General features: G+C 39.1%; 2 protein-coding genes across 9 annotated transcripts in view; one reads left to right on the top strand and one right to left on the bottom strand.

Annotated features, from left to right (window-relative positions):
• The window catches only part of GPRIN2 (G protein regulated inducer of neurite outgrowth 2), a 49,249-nt gene that overhangs the window by 2,526 nt on the left and 22,663 nt on the right, over positions 1–24,060 (top strand). For 3 of the 6 annotated variants that reach the window (XM_062580410.1, XM_062580411.1, XM_062580408.1), the window contains exons 4-10: positions 4,163–4,230; positions 6,578–6,606; positions 6,869–7,069; positions 10,729–10,912; positions 15,322–15,462; positions 16,308–16,478; positions 22,793–22,911. The gene's annotated coding sequence lies outside the window, so the exon portion shown is untranslated. Of the gene's footprint in view, positions 1–4,162; positions 4,231–6,577; positions 6,607–6,868; positions 7,070–8,092; positions 8,124–9,459; positions 9,573–10,380; positions 10,607–10,728; positions 10,913–15,321; positions 15,463–16,307; positions 16,479–22,792; positions 22,912–24,060 lie in introns of those variants that run through there. The other 3 variants (XM_062580412.1, XM_062580413.1, XM_062580414.1) reach the window with 3 other exon arrangements.
• On the bottom strand, positions 110–13,205 carry LOC134142862 (synaptotagmin-15-like). 3 transcript variants are annotated; one of them, XM_062580415.1, is made up of 8 exons: positions 13,107–13,205; positions 9,448–9,646; positions 8,649–8,791; positions 7,798–8,093; positions 6,797–6,967; positions 6,213–6,333; positions 3,386–3,565; positions 110–894 (listed from the first exon to the last, which is right to left on the bottom strand). In XM_062580415.1, the coding sequence occupies exons 1-8, from the start codon at positions 13,111–13,113 to the stop codon at positions 737–739; spliced, it is 1,275 nt and encodes a 424-aa protein (XP_062436399.1). In that variant the 5' UTR covers positions 13,114–13,205; the 3' UTR covers positions 110–736. The 3 variants fall into 3 exon arrangements, with proteins under 3 accessions (XP_062436399.1, XP_062436401.1, XP_062436400.1); XM_062580416.1 differs by lacking the exon at positions 110–894 and adding an exon at positions 1,951–2,100; XM_062580417.1 differs by lacking the exons at positions 8,649–8,791; positions 13,107–13,205 and having other exon boundaries at positions 9,448–9,608.

Below are 24,060 nucleotides of genomic sequence, written 5' to 3'. Positions count from 1 at the left end.
TTCTTCATGAGTTTACTTGTAATTATTGGGCGCACAAACATTATTTTATAAGAAGCATAAAGAGACCACACTGGTACAGTGCATTGTATTATTATATTGTACACCAAGTCAGACAAGTGAACAAAAGCCCCTCATTTCCCAGTTTAAAGGTGTTTGTTAATAGACATTGTGCATTACATGTATCTGCCTGCACAAACTAATAAACATAACTACCAGAAGCATCCTTAGCAACTCACTTTGAAGATCTTTAATTTTTATTGATATGGTTTAAATCATAAAGGCAGAGAAAGTATATTTGCTAAAATTGCTTTATCATACTAATACAACTAATACACAGTTTATATAAAGTTACATATAGTTCTTTCCCAGATCTGATACATTGCCTATTAGTCTGTTTTGCAGTAGTCCTGTAGGAGTAAAATTTGAAAAAACTACTCTGGGTTTGGGGGCACTGACATTACTCATCTGGAGAAAATACACTGAGGTTTGAGCTTTTTTTTTTTTTAGGGTTCAACTAAATATAATGAGTCTGGACTTTCTTTTACCTAGTGGTGTGCTAAGCAATGCAGGATGGGGGTACCATATAACATCTCATGTTGGGGAACAGGTGGAGTCTGTTATTTTAGAGTGCCTCTCAGATATATTCTCATACACAGTATTTCCTGTAGATGATAACAATATTGTCAAAGTGGAAAGTGTTCTAATCTCAGAGAAGCCCATTTTTTAATATATTGAATTAATTAGTGTTGTATCCTGTTTGAAAGGAAGTCAGCTTTATTTCAGCTGTGGAGATTACAGTCTTCTTGGAGCATACTTGTACAAAATGTTCCATTGCAATAGTCTGTTTATCTGGTTTATGACTGCAGGGTGTGAAAGGTGCAGAGTTCAGGTCCCCTGTGAACAATCAAGAAGAAGAAAAGTCCTATTTCTCTTATTTTGATTAAAGATGATTGCTCTGAATTATTTCACAGAAAAAATTATTTACTTAATGAAGAAAACTCTACCACTGAAACAGATTTGTGCCATAGGGGCTTAAGCTAATTGGTCAGATTTTCCGTGTAAGAGTGGCCATCCTAGGTGAAACCCAAGATCCTTGTCACTCATGTTCTGTATCTTGCACAGGTAAAAAGCATGTATTTGGGGAAAACTGTAAGGACAGGGCAGGCACCTAGTGACACTTCCCCTGAGTACTCCAATACTCCTGCAAGCCTCGAGTCATTTCTGCCTTAAGGACTTCTTTTTTGTTTCTCTGTCAGTGTCAGCGAAATGTTGTATGTTGGGGTCAGCTGAGAATAGCTAACTGAATTACTGGAAGAAGTAAGCTGTGCTGAGGGGCATGAACAGGTGCTTATAGGTATTTGAATAATATCCACTCAGTGTTTTCCATCATTCGTATTTGAAAGAGGTTTTAAATGTAGTGCTATTTTAAATACATTGCAACTATTTAACATTTGCTCAACGTATTTTGGACTTTGACAGTGTTTTGACAGTTCCATGCTTAGTGGACCTCCATCTGTTTTGGTGAATCCAGTCTATCCATGGTGATGCAGTGCACTAGGCTGTTAGGCCTTATATCATAATTGACTATTCTTAGGTTATTTTGTGTTCCATTCAAATCACAGCAGCATTTGTTGTCCACTAGACAAAAAAACATGGGAGATCATATTTATGTTTTCCTGCTTTCTTTGCTCTGCTATGTACTAATTAAAATGGAAAAATGCTTTGAAGAGAGAGAGGGAAGATAAGAGTTCCAGCATACCAGGGACCAAGTCTTCTGTTTGTATTTGGGGAAGGAAAAATGTTACCTTGTTATGTTCTTGTCCAGTTGGGAGCATTAAACGGTCAAAGATTTTGCACCATTTATCATTAGATTTTGAAAGACAGTGAGAGCTTCTCCATATTAAGGTTGGAGGGATTTTTTTTTTTTTTTTTTTTTTTTTTTTTGTCCTCAGAGTAATGGCACTTAAGTGCTGTGGCAGAGAGCATGCCATCTTTTAACCAGTTCCTTGGGCTTGCTGATCATCTCATTCCAGTGTTCTAGTTCTTTGCCCCGAGTGTACATGAAGGGCCCAACTACTACACGCCCCAACAGGTGCGTTTCTGGGGGGAAAAAGAAAGCAGATAGTGATCAGCTTCTGTTGAATCCTCACCTAAAGTTAGAATATTAGCCTTTATTTCTGAGATGCATGTTGTGAAGTTATTTCCAAACCAAAGTTTTCGTTAAGGAATTCACTCTAGATCTCAAGTTCCCCTAGTGTCTACGTGCTATGGAAGTACTGTAGTAAGTATTTAGTCAGTTTAGGCTTACTCTGCCTACACTCTAAATGAGAATCAATGTAAAGTGCACAGATCCTTATCTGCCCAGACTCTACCTCAAGTTTATTGTGGAACTGTGCCCTAGTTTTGGGCAGCAGCAACCTTTGTAGGATTCAGATAGTGCTCTTGCTTGGGAAAAAATACACTTAGTTACTGGAGCAGCAGCTGGGAGCCACAGTATGTGGGATCTATTTCATGCTCTTACATTGACCAACCTCTTCCAATGAGTAGAGCATTTCTCCTTGTCTGAACTTTTCAGCTGCAGATGAGGAAAATAATTTTAACTTGTCTTACATGAACTTCAGAATGTAAAGCATTTGTGTGTCTGCAAGTGCAAATGATGAAAGATTTGATTATTGATCTTAGTACAAGTCTTTGTCAAGCCTCAAAAAACCTGCCAGGAATCTCACCTAAAAAATTTTCTTTAAGGGTATGTGAGTCCAAAAATAATGTTTTATTATAGAGATTATATTTGCACTGCAGGAAGAGATGATTGCTTTATGACAGCAGAAACATTGAATTCTGATTTGCTCTCATAGCAGACCTCCTTAATGAAATTTCCAGCAATTGGTAACAAGTGACTTCAAGCATCAGGTTTTCTGCCAGGAAAAGGCAATGCTTGTAATGTCTCTTTCCTCTATCTCATTATGTAAACTATTGTGAAAATTAAAACTTCTTTTCCTCTTTCAAATTTGATTAAGAATGGTTAATTTCTTCAGAATTTGTGGGTTGCGGGCTATACACACAAATGTTCACAGAACATAATTGCGTAAGCTTATTTCCTTAGGGGATACCAAAATGAAATAAAAGTATAGCTGCTCATATATAGGGACAGTGACTAGTCTACATAGTCGTGTCTTATGTTTAATCTTTAGCCTTTGAAAGACAGACATACCTACTGCAAGTAAGTTGTTCTACTTTTTAAAGAAACAGGCTGTAAAATACCCCAAACTACTTTGATTTTCTTTTTTTTAATGATTACTGCTGAAAAGGAATGAATTTCTCACGGGTTTAAAATAACTCTGAAATATGTGAGATTTATGATATCTTAAATGTAACTTTATCTTACTGTCTCCCTCGATATTCTGGAACACGGATAGACTCAGGCTTGCAGTATCCAGTTCTGTCTGATCTGCCTTGAAGCTGAAGGTTTCATTATACACTGGACTGAGGGATCCCATAACAGCTGCTGTCTTTTTACTTTTGATGAATTTATTATGGTTCATTAGTGAGACTTTGACATATATACCTTGGATTAAAAAAGGAAAAAAAAAAGAAATCAAAAAGAAAATACATCACAGGCATTTGAGAGCAGAGGCTGAAGGCAATTTCAGACTTTTAAGGGTCAATAATAGTTATAGCATTAGATTATGAAGGATTCAAGAAACCTAAGGCAATAAGGCAATGTATAACATGAATTCGGGAGAACACAAAGTATTTAGACTGCAGTGCACTTTCCCAGTTTATGAGCTGTCGCTGAAAGGAGCAGTCCTACTTCTACCCTGCATCCTTGATCACATTTGTGTCTTCCCTTCCATCTAATGAAGATTGTCTTTGAAGGCTTAGTTTGTTGGATTGGTATTAATTTCATATGTTTGATCACATGGTCATTCACTCCAACACAAAGGAGGCTGTGAGGGCTGGACCACGTTTTACAGCAACAGCTGGCACTTGGATCAGATAAGTTTCTGATAAAACTGAATCTCTTTGGAGGAGCAGCAGTCTCCTATTCAAACAGTCCTTAAGCAAAAGGTTTTCCAATGGCTGCTAAGGAATTTTTTTGAAAATTAAAGGAAAAGATGTGAAAGAATGCTTTCAAATGATCTATCTTCTCTTTTTCTTCTAGAAAATATTATGAGGAGGTAGAAGTGGAAGAAGAACAATAATAAAAACACCTTGCTTTGCTTTCTGAAGGTAAACTGACCAGTATTACATGGTAGTGTCATTCAGTGCATCTTTGAAAATGAGATCCAGAGTAGCCTGAAATTTTCCATTCTTCCTTCCTCTCTGCAAAATTTATTGACAAGCATAAGGAAGTTTCATCCTAACTACTAGCTAAAGATCTGTTCTTTTCCAGTGAAGCAGTTAAGACATTCCCTGCTGCTACTGTGTTTATTACTCCCTGCTATTCAGTTGATTAAAGCTAATCTGTATAGCAAAAAAAAAAAAAAAAGAGAGAGAGAGAGAGACTATAAGTGTCGGGACAGATCCAGCACTGAGAAGATCCTAATGTCGCTTTATTTCCACAGATCCAGTAGGCTCTCATTACTGTTTGGGAGGCTGCCGGTTTACCAGAATAGGTGCTTTTCCTGTCAGGGCTGTGTTACCTGGGCACTATTTCTGGATTACTATGTAAACTGCCTGTATAAAGTCTGTTTTTCAGCTATTTATTACTTGCTTCCTTATTATTTCTTAAACATTTAACTCACGAATTTTAATCTAAAAATACCTCCTTACTGTCCTACACTGTATCTTCCATCAAAGATTAGTGTCACTTTAGAAAAGAGCCCGTCTCTCTCTCCTTTTTTCTCTCCTTTTTTTTTTTTTTTTTTTTTTTAATTGTTTACCAGGACATCTGTGGTCCTTAAGTCATACTTGAAGGGCATTATCAAATGAAATAACACTCAATGCATTTAATGCTCATGTGTTATCTCTAGTAATATATCCTGGAGAATTGCCTTCTGACAGCTCCTCCTTCCAGAGAGTGCCCATGACTTCTGCTTATTAGAATGAATAACCTGCAGTATACTGGTATTAAATTAACATGGAAGGTTAATGTTGGATCTATGGAAAGAAACAAATAGAATTCTGGCTCTCGGTGCTGTAGAACTTCAAAACTGAACCATTGGGCAGAGACAAGTTGTAGTGAGAGGTATTCTCCCTCTCTTGTAAACAGTTACTGACGTGATACAAAATTAGGAACTTTTGCTTTTATTTCATGATGTTATTTTGCTATCTTCCAAGAACTAGTCATATTTTTTTCTGGACATCTTTATCTCAGCTATTTGTTTTCTAAAACTGATACATGATTTTTTGGTTGTCCACTGTTTCTCCTACAACAAGTGCACAGTGAATAATGTATGGCTGTGCGAATTGTAAAGCTGTATATTCTCATCTTTACAGTGCTGGTTGTCTTTTAGCAGTTCTGCTCTAAACAGAGAAAATTCATCTCTAGATGCTGCTGAGTGTATTTTACATTTATATTCTTTAGTTTTAGAGCTCTTCCGAAAAATCACTAAAGATGCAGGCACATTGAATCTTGGTTCTTCCATCTGTTTTTGCTACCTCTATTGATTGTGTAGATAACATTCTGAGGTAGCTTTTACATTCAACATCTCTGAGGCCAAGGACGCATGAGCAGGTTGTCCCAGGCGAACCCAAGCTGCAATAAGGGAGAAGAATTGACTCTATCTTGTGATCCCCTGAACTGAGGTCAGGCTGTCCTAAGCTGGGAACTTTCTTCCATTTCACCTGTCTCCCAGAACAGCTGTGCAGTGTGAGCAGTTGCCCTACAGACTTTTGCCTCAAAATTCTTGGCCTTGGGTCAACTTTTTGAACGTAAATATTGCCTGAAATGCCACCTTCTTTGGACTGGAGTGAAGTAAAGGAATGTTGCTTGCTGCATAAAAGCACTGAGAGATCAAGAAAAAAAATTGTTACTGAAGATGTGGGACAAACCATTTATTGTGATGTGAAACCAAAGCATAGCACAGCTGAGCTATCAAAATGTTATCTCAGTAACAAAGTTATGGTTTGTTTCCACACAAATTAAGTCACCCTGATGTTTATTTTTTCTATGGAGATTCATTCAGCGCAAGCTTGGGCAGGCAGATGAGGAAAGAGCAAATTAGAACAGGAATTCTGTAGCTCATAGCAGAGAGGAAGGTTGCACTTACTGGCAGCATGGCTCTCATCCTGGAGCTTTAATCCCTTTGCTCTCAGAACCACTACAGTGAGACGGCCCAGGTAGTCGTTGTAGCTGAGGGAGAACTGGATATCACCATGCTCTGAAGGAGGCTTTGGAAGCAGAAGAGCACTAGTCAAACATATCTGAAAACCTTTCTCTTCAGACAAATGGGGCAGGGAGGGAAGAAAGATGCTTCTTCACACCGGTGGTTTCTGCCACACTGAGGTGCATTAGTGAATTGCAATGGTTTTGTATACACTATTGTAACATTTGTTAAAAACAATTGAAAATACTGTTGCTATATGTTTATTTGAAGAATATTCTGACCTGGTCCCTCCTTGTTCTTCTTTACAGGAACATATATATTTAGTTAATCAAACAAGGTAAGTCCTTCTAGTCAAGGTCCTTGTTTTACCTGATACCTCTCCACAACATGCTATTTAGATGACCTAAAACAGTGGATGCATTTAATACAGTATTTAGTACAATATTCTCCTACCTCACCTATATCCCTCTAATACTTGTAAGATGAGAGAGAGAAGTTCAATGCTAAGCAGAGTAGGATGTACCTACCTCCAAGTTTTCTTTCTCCAAATCTCTCCATATAACTAGTTTGCTGTCATCAGTTAATATTTCATTTTTCAGTGGAAAGATAACTTGGCCTAGGAGATGGTGCTTCTTCTGCTTATCAACATGATAAACCAAGAATTTCAGAGTACTTTGGAACAACATTTTACTGGAAACCTGTACAGGAAGAGGAAGAATATGTTAATAAATGTAATTGCATTGGAGTCTTTTCTACTCCAGCACGACTTCAAATGAAAAATTTCTCGAAGTGTGTTAGAGGTAGGTGGAGGTTTCCTTTGACTATTTAAAGTCTAGTTTCTTAATCTGCCTAAAGTTTTTAGCTATGCAGGAATTGAAAGATCCAAGCTAAAATAGAATTAGCTCATTTGGAAAATGTGAAGTTAGCTGGCAGTTTTTCAACCCGTATAGATCTAGTATTATATGCTACTTTCATCTCTAGCCACAAAAACTTAGAATTCTGTAAACATTCATTTTTCAGTTGTTTGAACCTCAAACTTCTTTTTTAAATTTAAAGCTTGTATCTTGTGAGACAATAAGCCTTCCTGAAGCCCTTGAGCTTGGGAGCCAGGGTCCTAGCTTTACAGCACTACGCAAATATATAATACTTGTTTCTAGCTTGCTTCCACAGCAAAGAACCTAAAAGCTATGAAAGCCTTAAGTTAAACTAGGTTGCTCCTGGACTTCTAGAGCTGCTGGGATGCCAGCTGCTCAGCTCTAGTTCAAACTTGCATTTTCATTCTTCCAGGACAATGAAGCTTGGAATCTTTGGTGCAGTCCATATATAAGATCAGTCCTGTAGCCACAGACTTAAGTAGCCCAGGATCTCCAGAAGGTCCAGTAATAAGTCTTATCTCTGGTGAAAATGACTTGTATTTTGGTAGAAGTTTGTAGAAAATTACTCATTTTCACAATATACTTTCGCATATACTTTGGTTTGACAACTCAATGTTTGCAAACAAAAATCTGCCTCATCAAACAGTAAGTACCTGAAAAACAAAGTTTTCATCAAACTGTGGGTTAAGTGTTTTGCGTTTTGTTTTGGACTGCAAGTACCGTCTTTCATCAGGCAGCAAGTAGATTTTCACAAATGGACTGCAGGAATCAGCAGGAGGCTGCAGCTTTCTGACTTTAATCAAGGAGACAAGGAGCCTTTCGGACTCTTGCTCATACTCGATGGAGAACCAGAGACGGCCAATGCTGCCCTCAGGAAAATCTGTCTCACTTTGGTCTTCAGGAAACTTGTACAGCTCTGGGTTAATGGTCCCTACAACATAAGCTCCAGCTTCACAAAACAAAACACAAGCACCAGCAGGTTAGTCTCAGGACTGTAGCAGGAATTTTTTATAAACACTGCTATATTAAAAAAACATGTTAATCTCTTTAACAGTTTATCGTATAAAGTAAGGAGATTTGAACTACTTTTCCCTGAAGTGTGAGAGAGTAACGTAGGCTACCCACCTTTGTCTTTTCTTTCAAGAGATTCTTGTGACTGTATCTTGATAATTCTGGATATTTGTGGTTGCAGTAAACAACCTTATCCACAAGAGGTGTCTCTGCTGTATCTGGAGGCAGCAGCGGGACACTCTGTGACTACCCTCATGTTGTTCCTTTATATAAAAGTGGAATGAGAGACTGCTTTGTGTGCCTTAGTGCAAATTTCCGCAACAGTGGAAAGAGCAGTTAAGTTCTGGCCCAATTTTTATATTAAAAAAAAAAAATGTACTCTATAGTGTTTGGGGCTCTTACTGTATACTGCTATGTATGGTATGGCCCCAACATGCCTGCTTCATAATATTCTGTTTCCCTTTCCAAAAGTCCCGCTTTTGCTATGTCATACCCAAAGAATGAAATGATGACCGTGGCCCAGACTGAGGAATCATGTCGGGATCACTGTCTTCCTGAACTTGTTCTTCATTCATCAAGTTAATCCAGTCTCGTCTGTGCAGTGTTGGTGGAATGATAAATGGAACGCTTCTAGATCTGCTCAGAACAACAACAGCTACTGACTTGTCTAGTTTAAATATGAAAATCAAACTTGGTAATGGAGGGATATACTTACTGTTCTTATCTCTTGATTTTGTAAAAGGCTGTATAGAGATGGTAAGTGGAAAAGATAATACCCTTTGTTATCTGTATATTACGTAAAGGTCCAGCTAGGGATGTCAGATCTTACGTCTTCAGACAGATCCCTCACTTTTCCCTTTCTTCTCATTTGGAAATAATCTTTCAAAATAAAGGAAGAATCAACTGCAACTTTTTATTTTAGAGCCCTGAACTCCACCAGTAGCTAACTCAGCCTCCTTTCAGAGCTGAAGTCATTGTTAGGTTGTCAGGTGCTTCATTCTGAGACTATACTGGCAATGACTGGCCCATGGGCCATATTTATCTAGGTAGCATAAAGTTATCCATGCACTGGTTACACTTGATGGCAATATCTCTTTAACTATTGAATTACATAAATCAGAAAAAATCATTGCATTCATAGTATCAGAAAACATTTTCCTAAAGAATGAAAGAAAACACGACTGATATTTTTATATACATGCATGTATTTAGATCATTTCTCATCTGAGCTTTGACAAGCTGAAATGAGTGGCCAGTAGCCTATGCTCTAAAAATGAAACAAGATTATGCACCTTGTGCTTTTTGGCTGAATTTCAGAAGATGATTGATCCTGCAAAATGGCCTTTGCAGGTGCTGTCGTGACAGGACTAGCGAGCTCTTCATAAGAAGACAGGAGGCAAAATTTCTTCCAGAGCAGGTACGCAGTAATTCCAATGAGAACAAATAAAAGGATCCCTCCTATTACACCTCCAGCAACAGCAACTACTTGCTCTGTTCAAACATAGAAGCACATAAATCAGCATAGCAGGATCAAAGTTAAGTAGGTTTTGGCAGGAGAAAAGGACATTAAAGTCGTCAAGCCTATTTGACCTACATTCCAAAATGGACATGAAAATGAATTTTTAAATGAAACATGCTACCCACATGCACACTTTTGTTTTGGACTATGGCATGGCACAACAGCTGAAGATGTATGACATTAGTAGTGAGTGATTAGAAAGTGTTCAGATACTCTGACAAAGATTGCAGTGCAAGAGACTTGGGAAGCACTTGTGGTAACATTTTACCTAAGCTTGCTGTGAAGTGTTGACACTCTTGTAATGAAAGAAAAAGATACAGTGAAGCACCTAACATAAAAGGTACCATAGTTTTGTTTGTTTTGTATTTTTACCTATTCATGTATATTGAACTGACACTAGAACCTGGCACAAAGAACAAAGTAAAGCTCTGGGGATTTTTTCTTTCTGGGGATGCATAAATTTTCTAATCTGGAAAGACAAATTTAAGTATCTTCTAAACACTGTTTCCTGAATCCTGATTATTTCAGATAAAAACAGACTCTGTCTAACTTGCATTTTGGTTGTTTTTTGTAGTTTCGTAGTAGTAAATACTTAATAAATGTGTTTATTAATATGAGGAGTTCTGCTAAGGTGAGTTCTCATTAGACCAAGGGCGGACAGTTGATAATGAGCTCAGTTCGTTGTTGTCCTGTGGCTTGTTTACAGTGAGTGTGCTAGAGTAAAAGACTGCAGAGACCACTTGTAGGCTGTACCTGACACCCAGCTTGTCTTAGCCTACCACTTATTTATTACCAGTGCATCCAGACATGACTGCATCTCAGCTGAGAACTGATCTAAACAGCATCTCTTCTGTCTGAAAAAGAGCCTTAACTGCAGAATTCTCTTCTACTCCACAGTCAGGGGTGCATGCAGGTGATCAGGACAGGATCAGGTGAGGACTGTGTACTGCCCTGTCTCAGTTACCAGGGTCTCCTCTGAAATGGTGGGGGCAAGGAGAACTGGAGTTCTCTCGCAACCAGCACTGACTCCCCCCACCCCCTTCTCTTTTTCTAGGGAACAGACTAGATAAGAAGCAGCTTTGGATGTGCTTCCGACCTTGGCTTTCACCAATGATTCATTTCCTTGTCAAACACCAGAAGAAAGCCTAACTGGGTAGGCTTGTCCCCCGCTGACCCCAGGGTTTTGAGGCTTAGGCTGGAATGCTCTCTGGCTCAGGGTTTAACATTTGGAATGGAAGGTGAGTTCTGACCTGAGTCGGTGTAACGTGGGGCGAGCAGGCTACAAAACTGCTTTCCAGGGACGCATGAGTTGTTTTTCTTTTGGGCAAGGTTCCCAGTGTGAGAAAAAGATTGTTATTGTGGCTGTTAAATTTCTCCCTTATCACTAAGGCAGTGAACTCCAGCTGGTCAGTGCCTCTCTAAAATGTTCTTGCCTTTTCCTTTTCATTTTCTTTCTAACTATTCCTCTTGTATTTCTGTTTTTGTCTTTGCTCCTTTCTTCAGGCTCTGAACTCTGTGAAGACACAGGCTGGAGGAACCCTTTGTTTCCTGCTTTAAATCCCTGCTGAAAGAACTTGCACTTGTCTGTGCAAGAATTTTCAGTCTTTACAGAAACAAAATATCTTTCTTGCCTCAAATAAGCTTGTGTTATGTGTATATTGATAGTATTTAGATCTGGAAATATGTTTAGCCAGAGTTTGGAGTTTGAAAATGAGTATTTTTTTTTTTTTTAGTGTTTGAAGTGTTCTAGCAATACATGTAAAATTATGAAATATTCTAGACCTCACTGTTAATCCTATGTGCAGATAACTCTTGAGTAAGAGTGCTCAAAAATCTGAATAGTTTGTCTATGTGAAAATAACAGGTAGCATATATGCATTATGCATATGAGCATAAGCTCATCTGTTAAAGCCTAATTGCGATTATGCTTTATTCCTTTCTCTTTTTTTCTACCTGTGCTTATTAGGTCCCTTGCAGTTAAGTCACCTGTGTGTATAACAGTACAAGCAAATTAAGATGATATAAGCACAACATATTCAGTCAACACTATTAATAGGCTTGAATAAGAGCTCAGAAAAGTAGTTTGATGTCATTTAACTTATTGATTAAGACTATAAGAGGAACATGGGAAGTCAGTTGCAAATGTATGTATTACTGATCTTTTGTTGCCCTGTTGCAATCAGTGATATGGAATGTCCTTCAGCTACAGAACACTTGAGCAAATACCACGTGCTCCAAAATTAACCTGACCGTAGTGCCCCAAAGGCCTTTATCCCATCATATCTCCTTTTCCCGTTTCTGCTCCAGTCATAGGAGCCAGGGTTTTTTTGCAGCTCCCCTCCAGGTGTGTTGCCTTAGCTCTCTGCGGGAATTGCCTGGCAGCTTCCCCAGGAGTCATCTACTCCGTCATGTCTCCCACCACCGCAGACAGACCGCTCTGCTCCTGGCTGCTCGGGAGCGAGGGGCACCCTGCTGTCCTTGCCACCTGTAGGTGGGCTGAGTGCCTTTCGGCACTGTCCTGAGGAACAGGAAACAAATGCCTGTTTGTTATGGGTTAATGCTAATACAGAGACGAATCTGGCTGTGCTGAACTGGTAATCTAGTTTCCTTTTGTAAGAACGTACAGTATGAGGAAACGTGAACTCAAATTCAGTCCTGAGCATGGAAATTCTTTAAGTGTGCCTGCCTTTTTAGTTTTGCAGGCCATACTCAAGTGTGTCTTTATGTGTAGTCAGTGTCTTTTGGCTTTAGAAGGCCTGACTCAGAAAAATGCTTTAGCTTAGTGCCAGTGAGCGTAATAGAAATTAATGGTGTGCTTCATACAGGTGTAGTATCAGCAGTACAAATGCTTATATGGTTGGTGATTTTAGACTCTACTCTGACATATGTACATTAAAGAAAAAATAACATTTCAAGGGCCATAAAAGTTGAAGCAAGCTCAACAGGACTTTTTATGAACTTGTCTTAACCTTTATAGTAAGCCTTCTGGAGTTACGACCAGGTAGTTCTTCCTCAGAATTTTTAATCCCTATATAAGTGCTCAGATTTATAACATGGGTGCCACACAGGTAACATAACATCGGTATAAACCAAATGATTTGGGGAGGTGGGGGGAGTAACTGGCTGTTGCGCTCTGTGACTCGCACAACCAGCCGGTTAGATGATGGGAAAGTGTTCAAGGCACAGAAGGAAAATCGGCGACGAGTGACAGACCTGCAAGTTACGCAGCGGCGTTCCCTTAGGCTCCCAAAGCGGGTCGGACAGCCGGACAGCCGTTTAAGCCCAGAGGAAGGAGCCGAGCTGAGCTCTGGTCCGGGTTTCCCTGCCGCGCGTGTGCGTGGGGATTGGGGAAGGGGCGCAGCAGGCCGTGCCGGGGCAGCGGCGGCGCGGGGGAAGCGCCGCGCAGGCAGCTGTGCGGCGCAGAGCACTTACCGGGCATGGGTGCTGGGGCTCCGGGGGCTCACAGCCGCGGCCCCATCTCCGCTGCCCCACGGCCGCCGCGATCCCCCCGCCGGGGCCGCGGCCGCCCCCGCTGGCTGCTCTTCAGCGGCCGGCGGCGCCCTGGGGCAGCCCCTCCTCAGCCCGCCCCTGCGGCCGCCTGGTGGCTGGGCGCGCTGGGCACAGCCTGGCCGCGTTGGCGGGGATCCTCGTCCTCTGGGGCGGCGAGGAGAGGCGGCGAGGTGCGCGTTGAGAAGCCGGTGCAGTCTTAGCTGGGGAGCTCCTGCACGCCGGCTGCCCTCTCCCGGAGCCGGGCACCCTGAGCCGGGCTGGGAGCCGCGCCCGGGGAGCGCGCTCATCTCGCCGTTGCGAGATTGGACGTTCTTGCTCAAATTTGATGTTCCTCGGTCACTTACGAATTTGCAGTAAAGGGTCGGAGCTAAAATGTTTGCATAACGCGTATTTCTCAGCTTAATTTTGTCCTGTAAAATTTGAATCAGACTCTATAGGCTGTTTCCAGAAAACGGAATGTTGTTTTGCCTATGCTTAAAAAAAAAAAAAAATCCTGCTATTTGGTCTTTTAATAGCTCTTCAGCTACCAGCTAGGGAGGGCATGGTGGAGATTTGCAGGGGAGTAGCTATTGTACCAGATAAACCTTCTGTCTCCCCTAGAAAAACCTGTGCAACTTTGGCTTCGTGAGATGATTTTGAAAACTACTGTTACGCTCAGAACACACTTTGATATTAGTAGCTTAACTCTTAAAATTTCTATAGGGAAAAAAACAACACACAGGATTTAAAGCTTTTAATAAAATACGTATGCATGAAGAACCATAGAAAGGCTACTTAGGCAATTACAGCTTTTCCTAATTGTGTTTTCAAATGTAATGATTTTTTAATGTTTTACCTGTGTAATAAACATAGCTAAAGAGATTACCTGTTTATTAACTAACGGAATTACCTGGACATAGCTCTGAAAGGAAGTTATTCAGTATCACTTTTTCTACCTGCTTGGCAATGTTTGTTTTTTTCAGAAAGTATGGAAGAATCAGTACCCTGAATTTAAAATATGATTGTGTTTGTATTCTATATGCTGCCTCTGTTTGTGACTTAGTATTGTAGGCATTTGCATCGTGCCTTTTAATCTAAAACCTGAAGAAATATGTAGGAATTAAATCAGTGGGATTCTAATGAAATATAATCAATTTCTATGAAATTCTAGGATTATTTTAATAACACTTAAAATCTTCTGCTGAAGATGTAGTTTGGTTTACCTTTTTCTATTTAATTCTTTAAGACTCTTTTGTAAGAAAAAAAGTGTTAGGTAAGTTTTACATTAAAAACATAAAACTCCTTATTTCAATTTTGTCTTTTTAATATATTGTTAGCTCTTAAGTGACTGTTGCACAGCCAATGGCCTTTGCTATTTCTATTTCTATAATGAATTCATAGGAAAGAGCAAGAGAGCTGTACCTTAATATGATATTAAGGGAATGAAGTATACCACAAGTGTTTTACACTCTTGAGAATACATCTTTACAAGCAAGTTTAGGACTACTGAAAATTGAGGTGTGTGGCAAGGCAATGACTGGCTGCTCTCCATTATAGTGTCCTGTCTTCAGCTCACATTTTCGTCTGTGTGAGGAGGTGTAACATTGCTGGAAACATCTGATTGCACAGCAGGTGACGCATCTGGCTAGGATCATTAACAGTTCAATAGTTTTCTATACAGCAAACTGTGCCACTTGTGTAGGAGGATGTGAAGTGTATGCACCTGGGAGGCAATAACCAGCTGCTGGTTTAGCTCTTGTTTCTTTGGGCTGATGCATGGGGTGGGAGGGCTTGGAGGAGGAGTTTGCACTCTCTCCAAAATCCTGTGGAAGGAGCTAATGACTCCATTGCTGAGCAGGAAGCTTTTGTTTCCATCCTGTGCACCTCCACACACTTGGCCTCTAATTTTTTTGTGCTGAGTTTTAAAATCAGACAGAAATCAAGATCAATAAAAAGGAGATGAGGGACATGATTATACCTTCCCCTGTTTCTGATAGAAACCTCCTTCCTACCCTACTTTAAAGTTTCGCTGTTTCATCCTAGACAGCCCACAGTGAAACGTTCAGTCTTATTATATGTTGAAGGAAATAAGATAAACTAATTTTAAAATAAGCATACAACTACTGACTGCCACATGTCTGGATGTGTCTGCTTCCAGCAGGTACTTGAACTCCCTTGAGAAGGATGGCTGGCAGATGAAGGATGTTCCTGTGTGCCCACTGTGTATCTGGTTATGGTTCCAGCTAGGAGCAAGATACGATTTTCTTCATTATTTTAAATCGCCAGCTTTAAGTTCAAGGTGTGTGGGTTTATGTGGGGGAATTTTGTTTTTATTTTTATTTTTTAAGCCGATCTGTTTGTATTCACATACTGCAATTTCACTGTTGTATCAGAGAATTTTGGAAACTCCTTAAGAGGCTTTCTACCTGAGTTCTGCTTCTCCTGCATTTTAACAAGTCTGTTCATTTCAAATATAAGCTATTGTTTTGACTAAAAATGTATTCTGCAAACATGGCCTTAGCTGGCCAGAGTTGATTCTCACGCTCTGCTTCTCAGCAGATGTTGTATTCACTTAGTGAAGTTGCTCAACTGTTGTGTATGAAAAATGGTTATGTTTTCTAAGAAAAGGTTTCTCTGTGGAAAAGCTGAGAGCAAGCTGAGAAGTTTAATATTTTGTGGACCTAGATATTGTCCTGTAAACATTCTGTAAAATCCCTGGCACATTTTTTGTACAATAATAATATGCTTCTTACTGTTTGCAGATCTGGGTCTCATTTCTTACAGTAAAACCTTAGGCCTTTAAATGGTCATGTAAATACTCCCTTTGTAACCACCAAGTTAGGTTTAGTGTGCTTCAAAATAATCACCAAGACTTTCTAGCTTTGGAATATGGGGTAAGGAGCACCCTACATTCTCCCCACATTTTTAGTAATTTTTGTAGTGTTGGCAACCATTCACAAGTTGTGAATTTGGCCCCAAAATAATAGTATATATTTCTTAAATATTTCTTTTCATTTACCTTCTGGTTTGTAATTCTGGCACATTCTTGTCATCTTTGCAAAAATATACCTTCTCATGAGATAACGTTATCTCATGATCCTGGAGAGATACCAAACGCCGCAGTTTGTACTGTGTTTTTGACAGCACTTTGCATACAGGCGGTTTCCTTGCTTTGCTGGTCTTTCTGTTTGATACCCTGGAACGATGACACCATTTTTGTGACTGCTGTGGTGGAGGCTCTCTTCTAGCTTCAGCACAGCTGAAATGGATGCGAAAAAGGCAGGCATGCTTCCTGGAGCAGGGGTGTTGGAAAAGGTAAGCCTGAACAGCTGCAGAAATGTTACTCCTAAACCATCTGAAAAATAAAAAATGGAGCCGAAAGTGCATTATCATTTCTTAAGGAATTGATTTTAAATGTTGATATGCTCAATCTAAAGCATATTCTGTTGTGAAACAGTTTTCTGAAATGTTAATTTAAACACAATCACTACTGTGCTCCTGAGACAGTAACTTCAGTTACATGTCTGTTTGGATCTTTAGCTTACGATATTACTTATGCTGGAATGGGTGAAATTGAAATCTATGTATTTCTTAAATTGTATATTTTTGTGAAATATTTATTCAGTGTTTTTTACCATCGTGTTTATAGTCAGGTTCATTAAATATAATTACTTGACGTTGTTTAAGTAATTAATTACTTAACCTCACAACAGAGGATAGAGAAATATTTAAGGAAGTCAGAGCTGTAAAATCACAAGCATCAGTAGATCTTTCTAACTAATTACTAATTAGCATAATTCAGTTGACAGTTTCCCTCTAAAATTGAATTCCTATTGTAGTTTATGAATATTCTTAAAATTACAACAGATTATATTATACAAAAGGTTAATTTTAGTCCAACTTAGCAGCCATAGAATGATTTTTAAATCTAGGCATTTTGCATAAAATATATCCAAATTCTGCTACCTTCTTTCCCCATTTATTATATTCGTAAAATTTGACTTTCCCGTGGATGGCCTCTAAGACTAGAAAAAGGCTTCTAGAAAAAGGTAGATTTTTTTTTCCCAATTAAAATAGGACTAGTTTTACTGAGCCTAGTGAATCAGCTAGGGACATAATAGATTAGGATCTGCATGGAGTATTGATGGACATCCTAAGTACAATAAATAGATTAGATCAAGAGGTATAATTATGAATGGCTGAAATAATAAGAGTACTTAAAATTTCTATAGAGCTTTTCATTCCCAGGCTCCTGAATTCTGTACCAGCATTAATTACTGGTAGTTAACCTTCACAAAAGCTTTTTGAAATAGTTATTGTTATCCTTATTTTATAGATTGTTTAATAACTGGAGTCACTCCAGATTTACACTTGTGTAACTGAGATAAGAATTTCTCCCACAGTCTACTCCTGGCCTTGAATTGACGCCTACTTCTTAGCTTTGCCAGGCTACAGACATTTGATTATTTCAGAAAAGAAAATGTGAAAGAAAACTCTAGTCTGTCATAAAACATCCCTTAAGCGGATCTGTTCTAGGAGCCACCTGTTAACTGCTTTCAAAAGAAAAGCTGGGAATGTGAGAGTGAAGAAATCCAGAAGGGGGTTAGCCTGCCAGAATTGTTTTCTCTGTTTTACTGTTGAATGTTGTTGTCTTTCTCCCAGAGTGTCGCATATTAGAGTCCAGAACAGCGCTCCCAGTAAAATAACGTGTATGAAATTCTGATGGGTACAGCTGGGAACAGAGGCAGGGCCAAAGCGGAGGGCAGGAAAACATATTCAAAAGCTACCGTGTTTGGTGCTCATATAAGAACCTGGAGAGAGAGAGAGCAGAATAAAATATGATATTAACCTAGTAAAGGGCCTTGGGGTCCTTCTTTGGTATTTCATCTTGAGCCCAGTAAAACCCCTGATACTGTAGCTAACCTTGATATTCTTCCCTGAGAGGCAGGCAGAGAGCTTTCTGCGCTGTCACGGGTCCTCTGCCTGGCTGCGTCTTTCCTGTCTGCTTCCTGCTGAAGCAGAAGGGATCACTGGAACCTGTGGGCACACAAAAACTGTTCGTCCTCTTCTGCTAGGTATTGAAGTCCCTCACAGATGTAAGGGTAACATATTCTTTTTTTTTTTTTTTTTTTTCCTTTAAGGCTTTCTTACAAATCTTTTCAGCAGCACTGTAATATATCTACAGATATGAAAGTATGCGTAAGTAAATTCCACATATCAGCACTTCTGCAGAACTCAGGATGTTTATTTTCTGCCTTTTCTTTCTGGTCTTAGTACACTTTAATTATAGATGTTTCCTAATCATAATATTTATGTAAGCTGTAGCACCACCTCCTGTCCAAAGTTGTACTTCACTGTGAATCAACGTAACAACAAAGTTCTTAAAGGTGAGATTTTTTTTTCCCTTTATGGAACAGAATGCAAAAGATATGACCTTTTATTTGTTTAAATGGCTTTTCGTTCCTGTGTTTTACGATTGGAATTTCAGCAATATCAAGCCTGCTTTTGCTGAAACATGTTCTCCTGATATTTTTCTGTGAGTGTAAATTGCACTGATTAAGAAAGTCAGCAGCTGTTGCCGTTTTAAGAACAAAACAATACAAAATGTTCCTTTAAAAAGACTTTTTAATAAGCTCCAAATTCTCAAAGTTATGCACACGCCTGTGAATTTTCTTTTTTTTTCCCCCGCAAAGATGACTACTTGTGAAACTCTGGTTTGCATGGCTTTAAAGCTTTTTAGGCCGATGCCTGGCTTTTTGTCCTGGTTTTATAAACCACTTAGTCTTGGTAATACTGATCTTAACTTTGAGGAGGGCCTTGGGAGACCACTTCTGTACACATGCAATCTGAACTGTTCATGCAGCTGTAGTGTGAACAACAAACATTGTTCTAAGGCAAGACTGGTTTTTATTTTGTGTAATATTTCCTTAGTCTCCCTCTGGAATAAAGAATGGATTTAGGCCAAACCTAATGTAATGTAAACAACCAATGAGAACTGTAAAAACAAATGGGGAGGGATTGCTGAGCAGGCAAACTTGTCTCTAGGCAGGAATGCATCATGAGATTTGGGTGAAGTGCAGGAAAGCATGAAATCACAAATATTTGTGAAGTGTAGCAATTACATAGCCTTAACTAGTACAGCTTTATAGGACTACACAATTACTACTGAGAGCAAAATTTGATTTTTGTTTTTGAGAGCATATGCGATTGGAATGAAATACTGAAAGCTGAAGATCTGTTTGCATTTACTTACAGCTGTTTCGGCAGGGCGCACACAAAACCATTCTGGATATGGCAACTGCAGATTTGTAGTTGCCATCCCATGTGTTTTTGTCTAAGAAGCTGATGTCCAAAAGCTTGGCAAGACTGCAGCAAGATCTTGAGGCTCAAGACGTCAAGATCAAATTCTGAGTTTACAGGGAAAAAGCACAGATTTTTCATATAAATACTTATTTCGTCTGCGCAAATGATCCCTTTCTCTTTGCAAAGCCTCTGGGAGATTGCAGGCCAGTCACAATTCTCTGGCTCCCTCTTCTGGGTTTCAATTTGCAAACTGCTGCACAGCGCTGGAGTTAAATGACTTGTCTAGACCTAGCTTTTGGCTCTGCCAGAATAAATGATTCAGTGTGATCACAGAATCTGTCAGGAGGCTGTATGAACATGTAGAAGGATTTTTTGCAAAGACTAGTCCTGTGCTTGTTCTCATAGTGCTTCTGCAACAAACTGTAAGGACGACCTGCTGCATGTATAGAATATTTGTGTTGTATCGTTAGATGACACTGTCTAGTAGATGATACTGTCTGGTGTGCATCAAATATGTAATGGCCTCTCCCAAATACACCTTATGCCTTGGGCTCTAACCACAAATCCTTCCAATTCCAAGTGCCTTCAGTGGTCTTTGACTTGCACATGAATCCTCAATATAAGGGCATAGAAATGAAATATGAAATGAAATGATAGATAGCCAGGAGTGTCACTGAAGAGTTTCACATCTGAAACAAAGGAGACTGAAATAATTTTTCTACAAAAGCAAAATGAATTGTAGTGAAATAATGTAGTAGATAATTTTACTATTAACCAGCTGTTCTGTGCATATTTCTGGCATTCCTATATCTAGCAGGTATGTAACTTCATAATTTCCTCTCATTAGTTGTATAAAGCCATCTTCTCCCTAGTGTGTGCTGTAATTTTAAATCTCTGGGTAGTAGGAAACTGGGAAATTGTAGATAATTTGTTGGACTGTAATCTGCTGTAACATTACTCCTATAAACATACTTCTGATTAAGAAGGTCTTTTGAGTTCTTCATTTAGTATAAATTTTTTAAACTTGCGATTCTTTTAAAGTATTGTTATAGGGGATTGTTAAGTGCAAGCTTTTAACTCAGAAAAATCTTTCCAAGAACTTTACTATATAAGACTGTTTTTCCTCTTGTAAAACAAATTTTGATAGTAGTAATAAACTACTACTTTTAAGATGCTGGTTGAGCATCTTAAAAAGAATTACATAGTAATTCTAAAGAAAAAAATCTTGGCAGATAAATATTATGTTTCTGCCACAATGTAATAAAGTATGCTCTGTTTTAAAGAAAACTTGTTCTTTATTGCAGACCTTTGAGAAATTGGAAATTGAAATTATGGGTTGCTTGAACAATCTTTCTAACGAATGTTGACCGTCTGCTAACAAATGTAGTGAATACTGTAAGCACAGCTGGAGAGATCTTCATAGACATTTGATAGCCTGTATGCAGCCTGTTCGATGAATAAGGTGGACATTTTGTTTTGCATCTGTTAATTTTCCATTAGCACTAAAACATTTTTTAAAATGCTATTGATTAATATTAGACAAAATTTTGTTGTGTAGAGTCTAGTTGGGTTGCACAAGAATTACAAATAAGAATTTGATACATTAATCCACGTATTCTGATTAATTAATTAATTAAACAAGTAGAGCTACTTGATGGAAAACTTAAATTAGCTAAAGGTTTCCGTCTTTGACCTTATTGTCCACTGATTTTGTTGGTACTGCAGGCATCTGCATAGAAATAGTTTTTCGGAAGCACCTGCTTTGTCTGGTAGGTGATGTATTCAACTCAGCCAGTCTAGCTGATAGTAAATCACATCTGGCCAATTTCCAGAAACATCTGCAGAGGGCCATGAATGGAACTGAGAAAAGAATCCGACTTGGGTTCATCAGCTCAGTAACAACAGGCTTAGTCTCCTCCGGGCTTTATTGATACTGGCTAATTGTGCTGGATTCCCTGGAGCTGCCCTAGTGCTGATGGAAAGGGAATGTTTCCCGAGTTGTAGACTAGCAGGAGTACTGTAAATGGACAAATCTAGGAGCTTCAGCAATCGACACTGACAAAATACTTGCAGTTAGGGCAACATGAACATGAAGTATTCCATCACTAGCAAAAAAAATCCAAAATGAGTTCATTTTAATTCAAATCCTTTCACAAATCTAGGTTAGAGCCTAGCCAGACGAACAAGCCTGAGGGGCTTGTACTGAGTACTGTAAGTACCGAGGGGTAAACTCTCGGAGGAAGAACCAAAATGAGCTGATGTGGGCAGGCTTGAGGCAGTAATTATTGAAACTATGACTGCTAGAGCCAGAACGCTAAATATTTTCTGGTCCTGTTGCTGGCTTCTTACAGGAAGTATATGTGCAGGTTTTCTAAGAAATACAAGAGCAATGGAAAGACTTAAATTAAATCCTTAAAGCTAAGAAGAGTCAGAGTAACTTTGCCAGGTATTGTTGCACCATTCTACTGAGAAAGGTAACGTTTGAGTGCTAGAAAGCAATTTTTTCTGTAGGAGCTAAGTAAAGTTTTTCAGACTGGCATTCACAGGGTAGTTTGAATGGTTCACATGGCAGTTGGAAACGCTAATTTAAAGGGCATATACCTTCCCATTACTCAGTTTGTTATGAGTTTGTTTTTATGTGCGGGGAAAGGCACTTTTTAGGACTTGAGTCGTTACCTTTTTTCCTTTTCAACCTGATTTTTCTTCAAAGAGAATGAAATAGAGCATGATGACTATCTTTTTTTTTTGTATAGCAAACAGGCTGAGTGGGAGGGATTTTAAAAAAAAAAAAAAAGGAGATTTTTCTTGTAGGTTCCTGAGAACTATGAGTCAGCATGTCCATGAGCAAAGGTTACATAAACTAATAGATTAGAACAAAATTGAGTTGCATAAACACTGTTACTGCACTTCAATCTGTCACAGAGTCAGCTCTGCAGATTATTGAAGGCAGAGCTAGCCTAGAGCTTACGTTCCATCCTACTGAACTCTTGCTGGCACTGGTTACACTTGAAATAGCATTATTTCCTTGCTATGGGGCTCCTCTGAAATCTGTGCACACTACTTTATAGGTGCACAGGTCTTATTTAACATGCAGCACTGTTACTCTCTGCTTGTGTCTAATTTGGAACGTTACCCTGGTATATTAGTTGCGTAATAATTTTGGTTTTGTTTCAAACAAGGATTATCCCTATTATGAAGATGGTCCACTATAAGCAGCAGACACAGAGACCGTATCTAAGTTCTCTTCAAATTACCCCAACTTTCCTGAAGCTATGATCAATCTCTGTCCTTCCTCACGCTTTTACTCCATCATATTCTCTCCTCAGCACATCTTGGACTGGCCATTCACTTCATCTGAGAGAATTTAGGGAGACCAGTACATTGTCCAGGGAAAAGGAGACTGGACAAGAGCATTGAGCTCAATCCATGGTCCACAGGCCACCAGGTAACCACGTTATTCTGTTTTGTTTTGTTTTGTTTTTCCAAAGTTCATAAGGATTGGAAATCATGCTTCCAGGCTGCAGTGCTTCCCTCTGGTATGATGTCTTCCCCAGTGCTTTCTCCATTTTTTTGTTGATCTTGTTTCCTTCATTTTACATGTGGAAACTGAGGCATCAGAGTTAAGTCTACTTTATTTAGATGCTTGTCTCCCATTAAATAGAGCTAATTGTCGGAAGAGCAGACCGACTTATTCCACAGTACACAGAGCACTAAGCAGCAAGCAACAGCTGGGACCCAGAAAAGACACACATACTTCTGTTTCTATTTGCTATCTAAAGACCAAGTAACTCTTTGAATTACCCATTCAGAAATGGGAGCTAAGGAGTAGTGCTATATACATGAATATGTTTTTGAAAGACTTCAAACACACATTTGCAGGAGTATATTGGTGGAAGAAAAGTCGTATAGGACGGTATTATTGGTGACTTCAGCAAGCATAATGTTTTGTGCTGTTTCTCTGGGAGTCTGGGAGCGGGCCCTGGGAGCCCCCCTGGCTCACATGGTGCTCTCTTGCTTCCTCATTTCCAGTTGAGAATAACAGAACAGATGGAAGACTAGCAATGAAACACAAAGCAAAGCTAAACATGTGATTAAATTCTCAAAAAGGACAAAACCTTTATTGCATGAAAGGCGGCTTAAAGCTACCCAGAAATTAGCTTTGTGGGTTTTTTTTCCTGCCATTAATTACTGCTTTTTGCTGTTGGATATTAAACCAATCGTAGAAAACAAGGGAGACACTCTGGTGCTGGTGCATGGGAGGAAATGAGATCTGTGTGAAAGGGAAGTGAGAGCATAGTGCCCATGTGACAGTCCCTTGATTTTAAGATGAGATTTAAGATTTTGTGTCATAACTGCATAAAAGAGGGAATCAGCTATTGTCCCATTCCTTTGACAAAACAACAAAAAAAGTAGCTGTGTAGTCATTTCTGAGGTCTTTGAAATTGCTTGTATCAGCAGGCTGCCTTGCAAACTGCCAAGGCAAAATAGAAGCAGAGCTAGTCTGCTTTGTTGAGAAAGCTGCTCTTAAATCCAAGATGGAAAAAGAAAGGAGATGACACGGCTTAAAAATACCAGCCTTCATAATACTAAAAAG

This window comes from Rhea pennata, chromosome 7 (assembly GCF_028389875.1).
Source record: "Rhea pennata isolate bPtePen1 chromosome 7, bPtePen1.pri, whole genome shotgun sequence".
Classification (NCBI taxonomy): Eukaryota; Metazoa; Chordata; class Aves; order Rheiformes; family Rheidae; genus Rhea; species Rhea pennata.
Note: the sequence above shows the minus strand (reverse complement) of the source record. Positions and strands in the feature narration are given on the sequence as shown.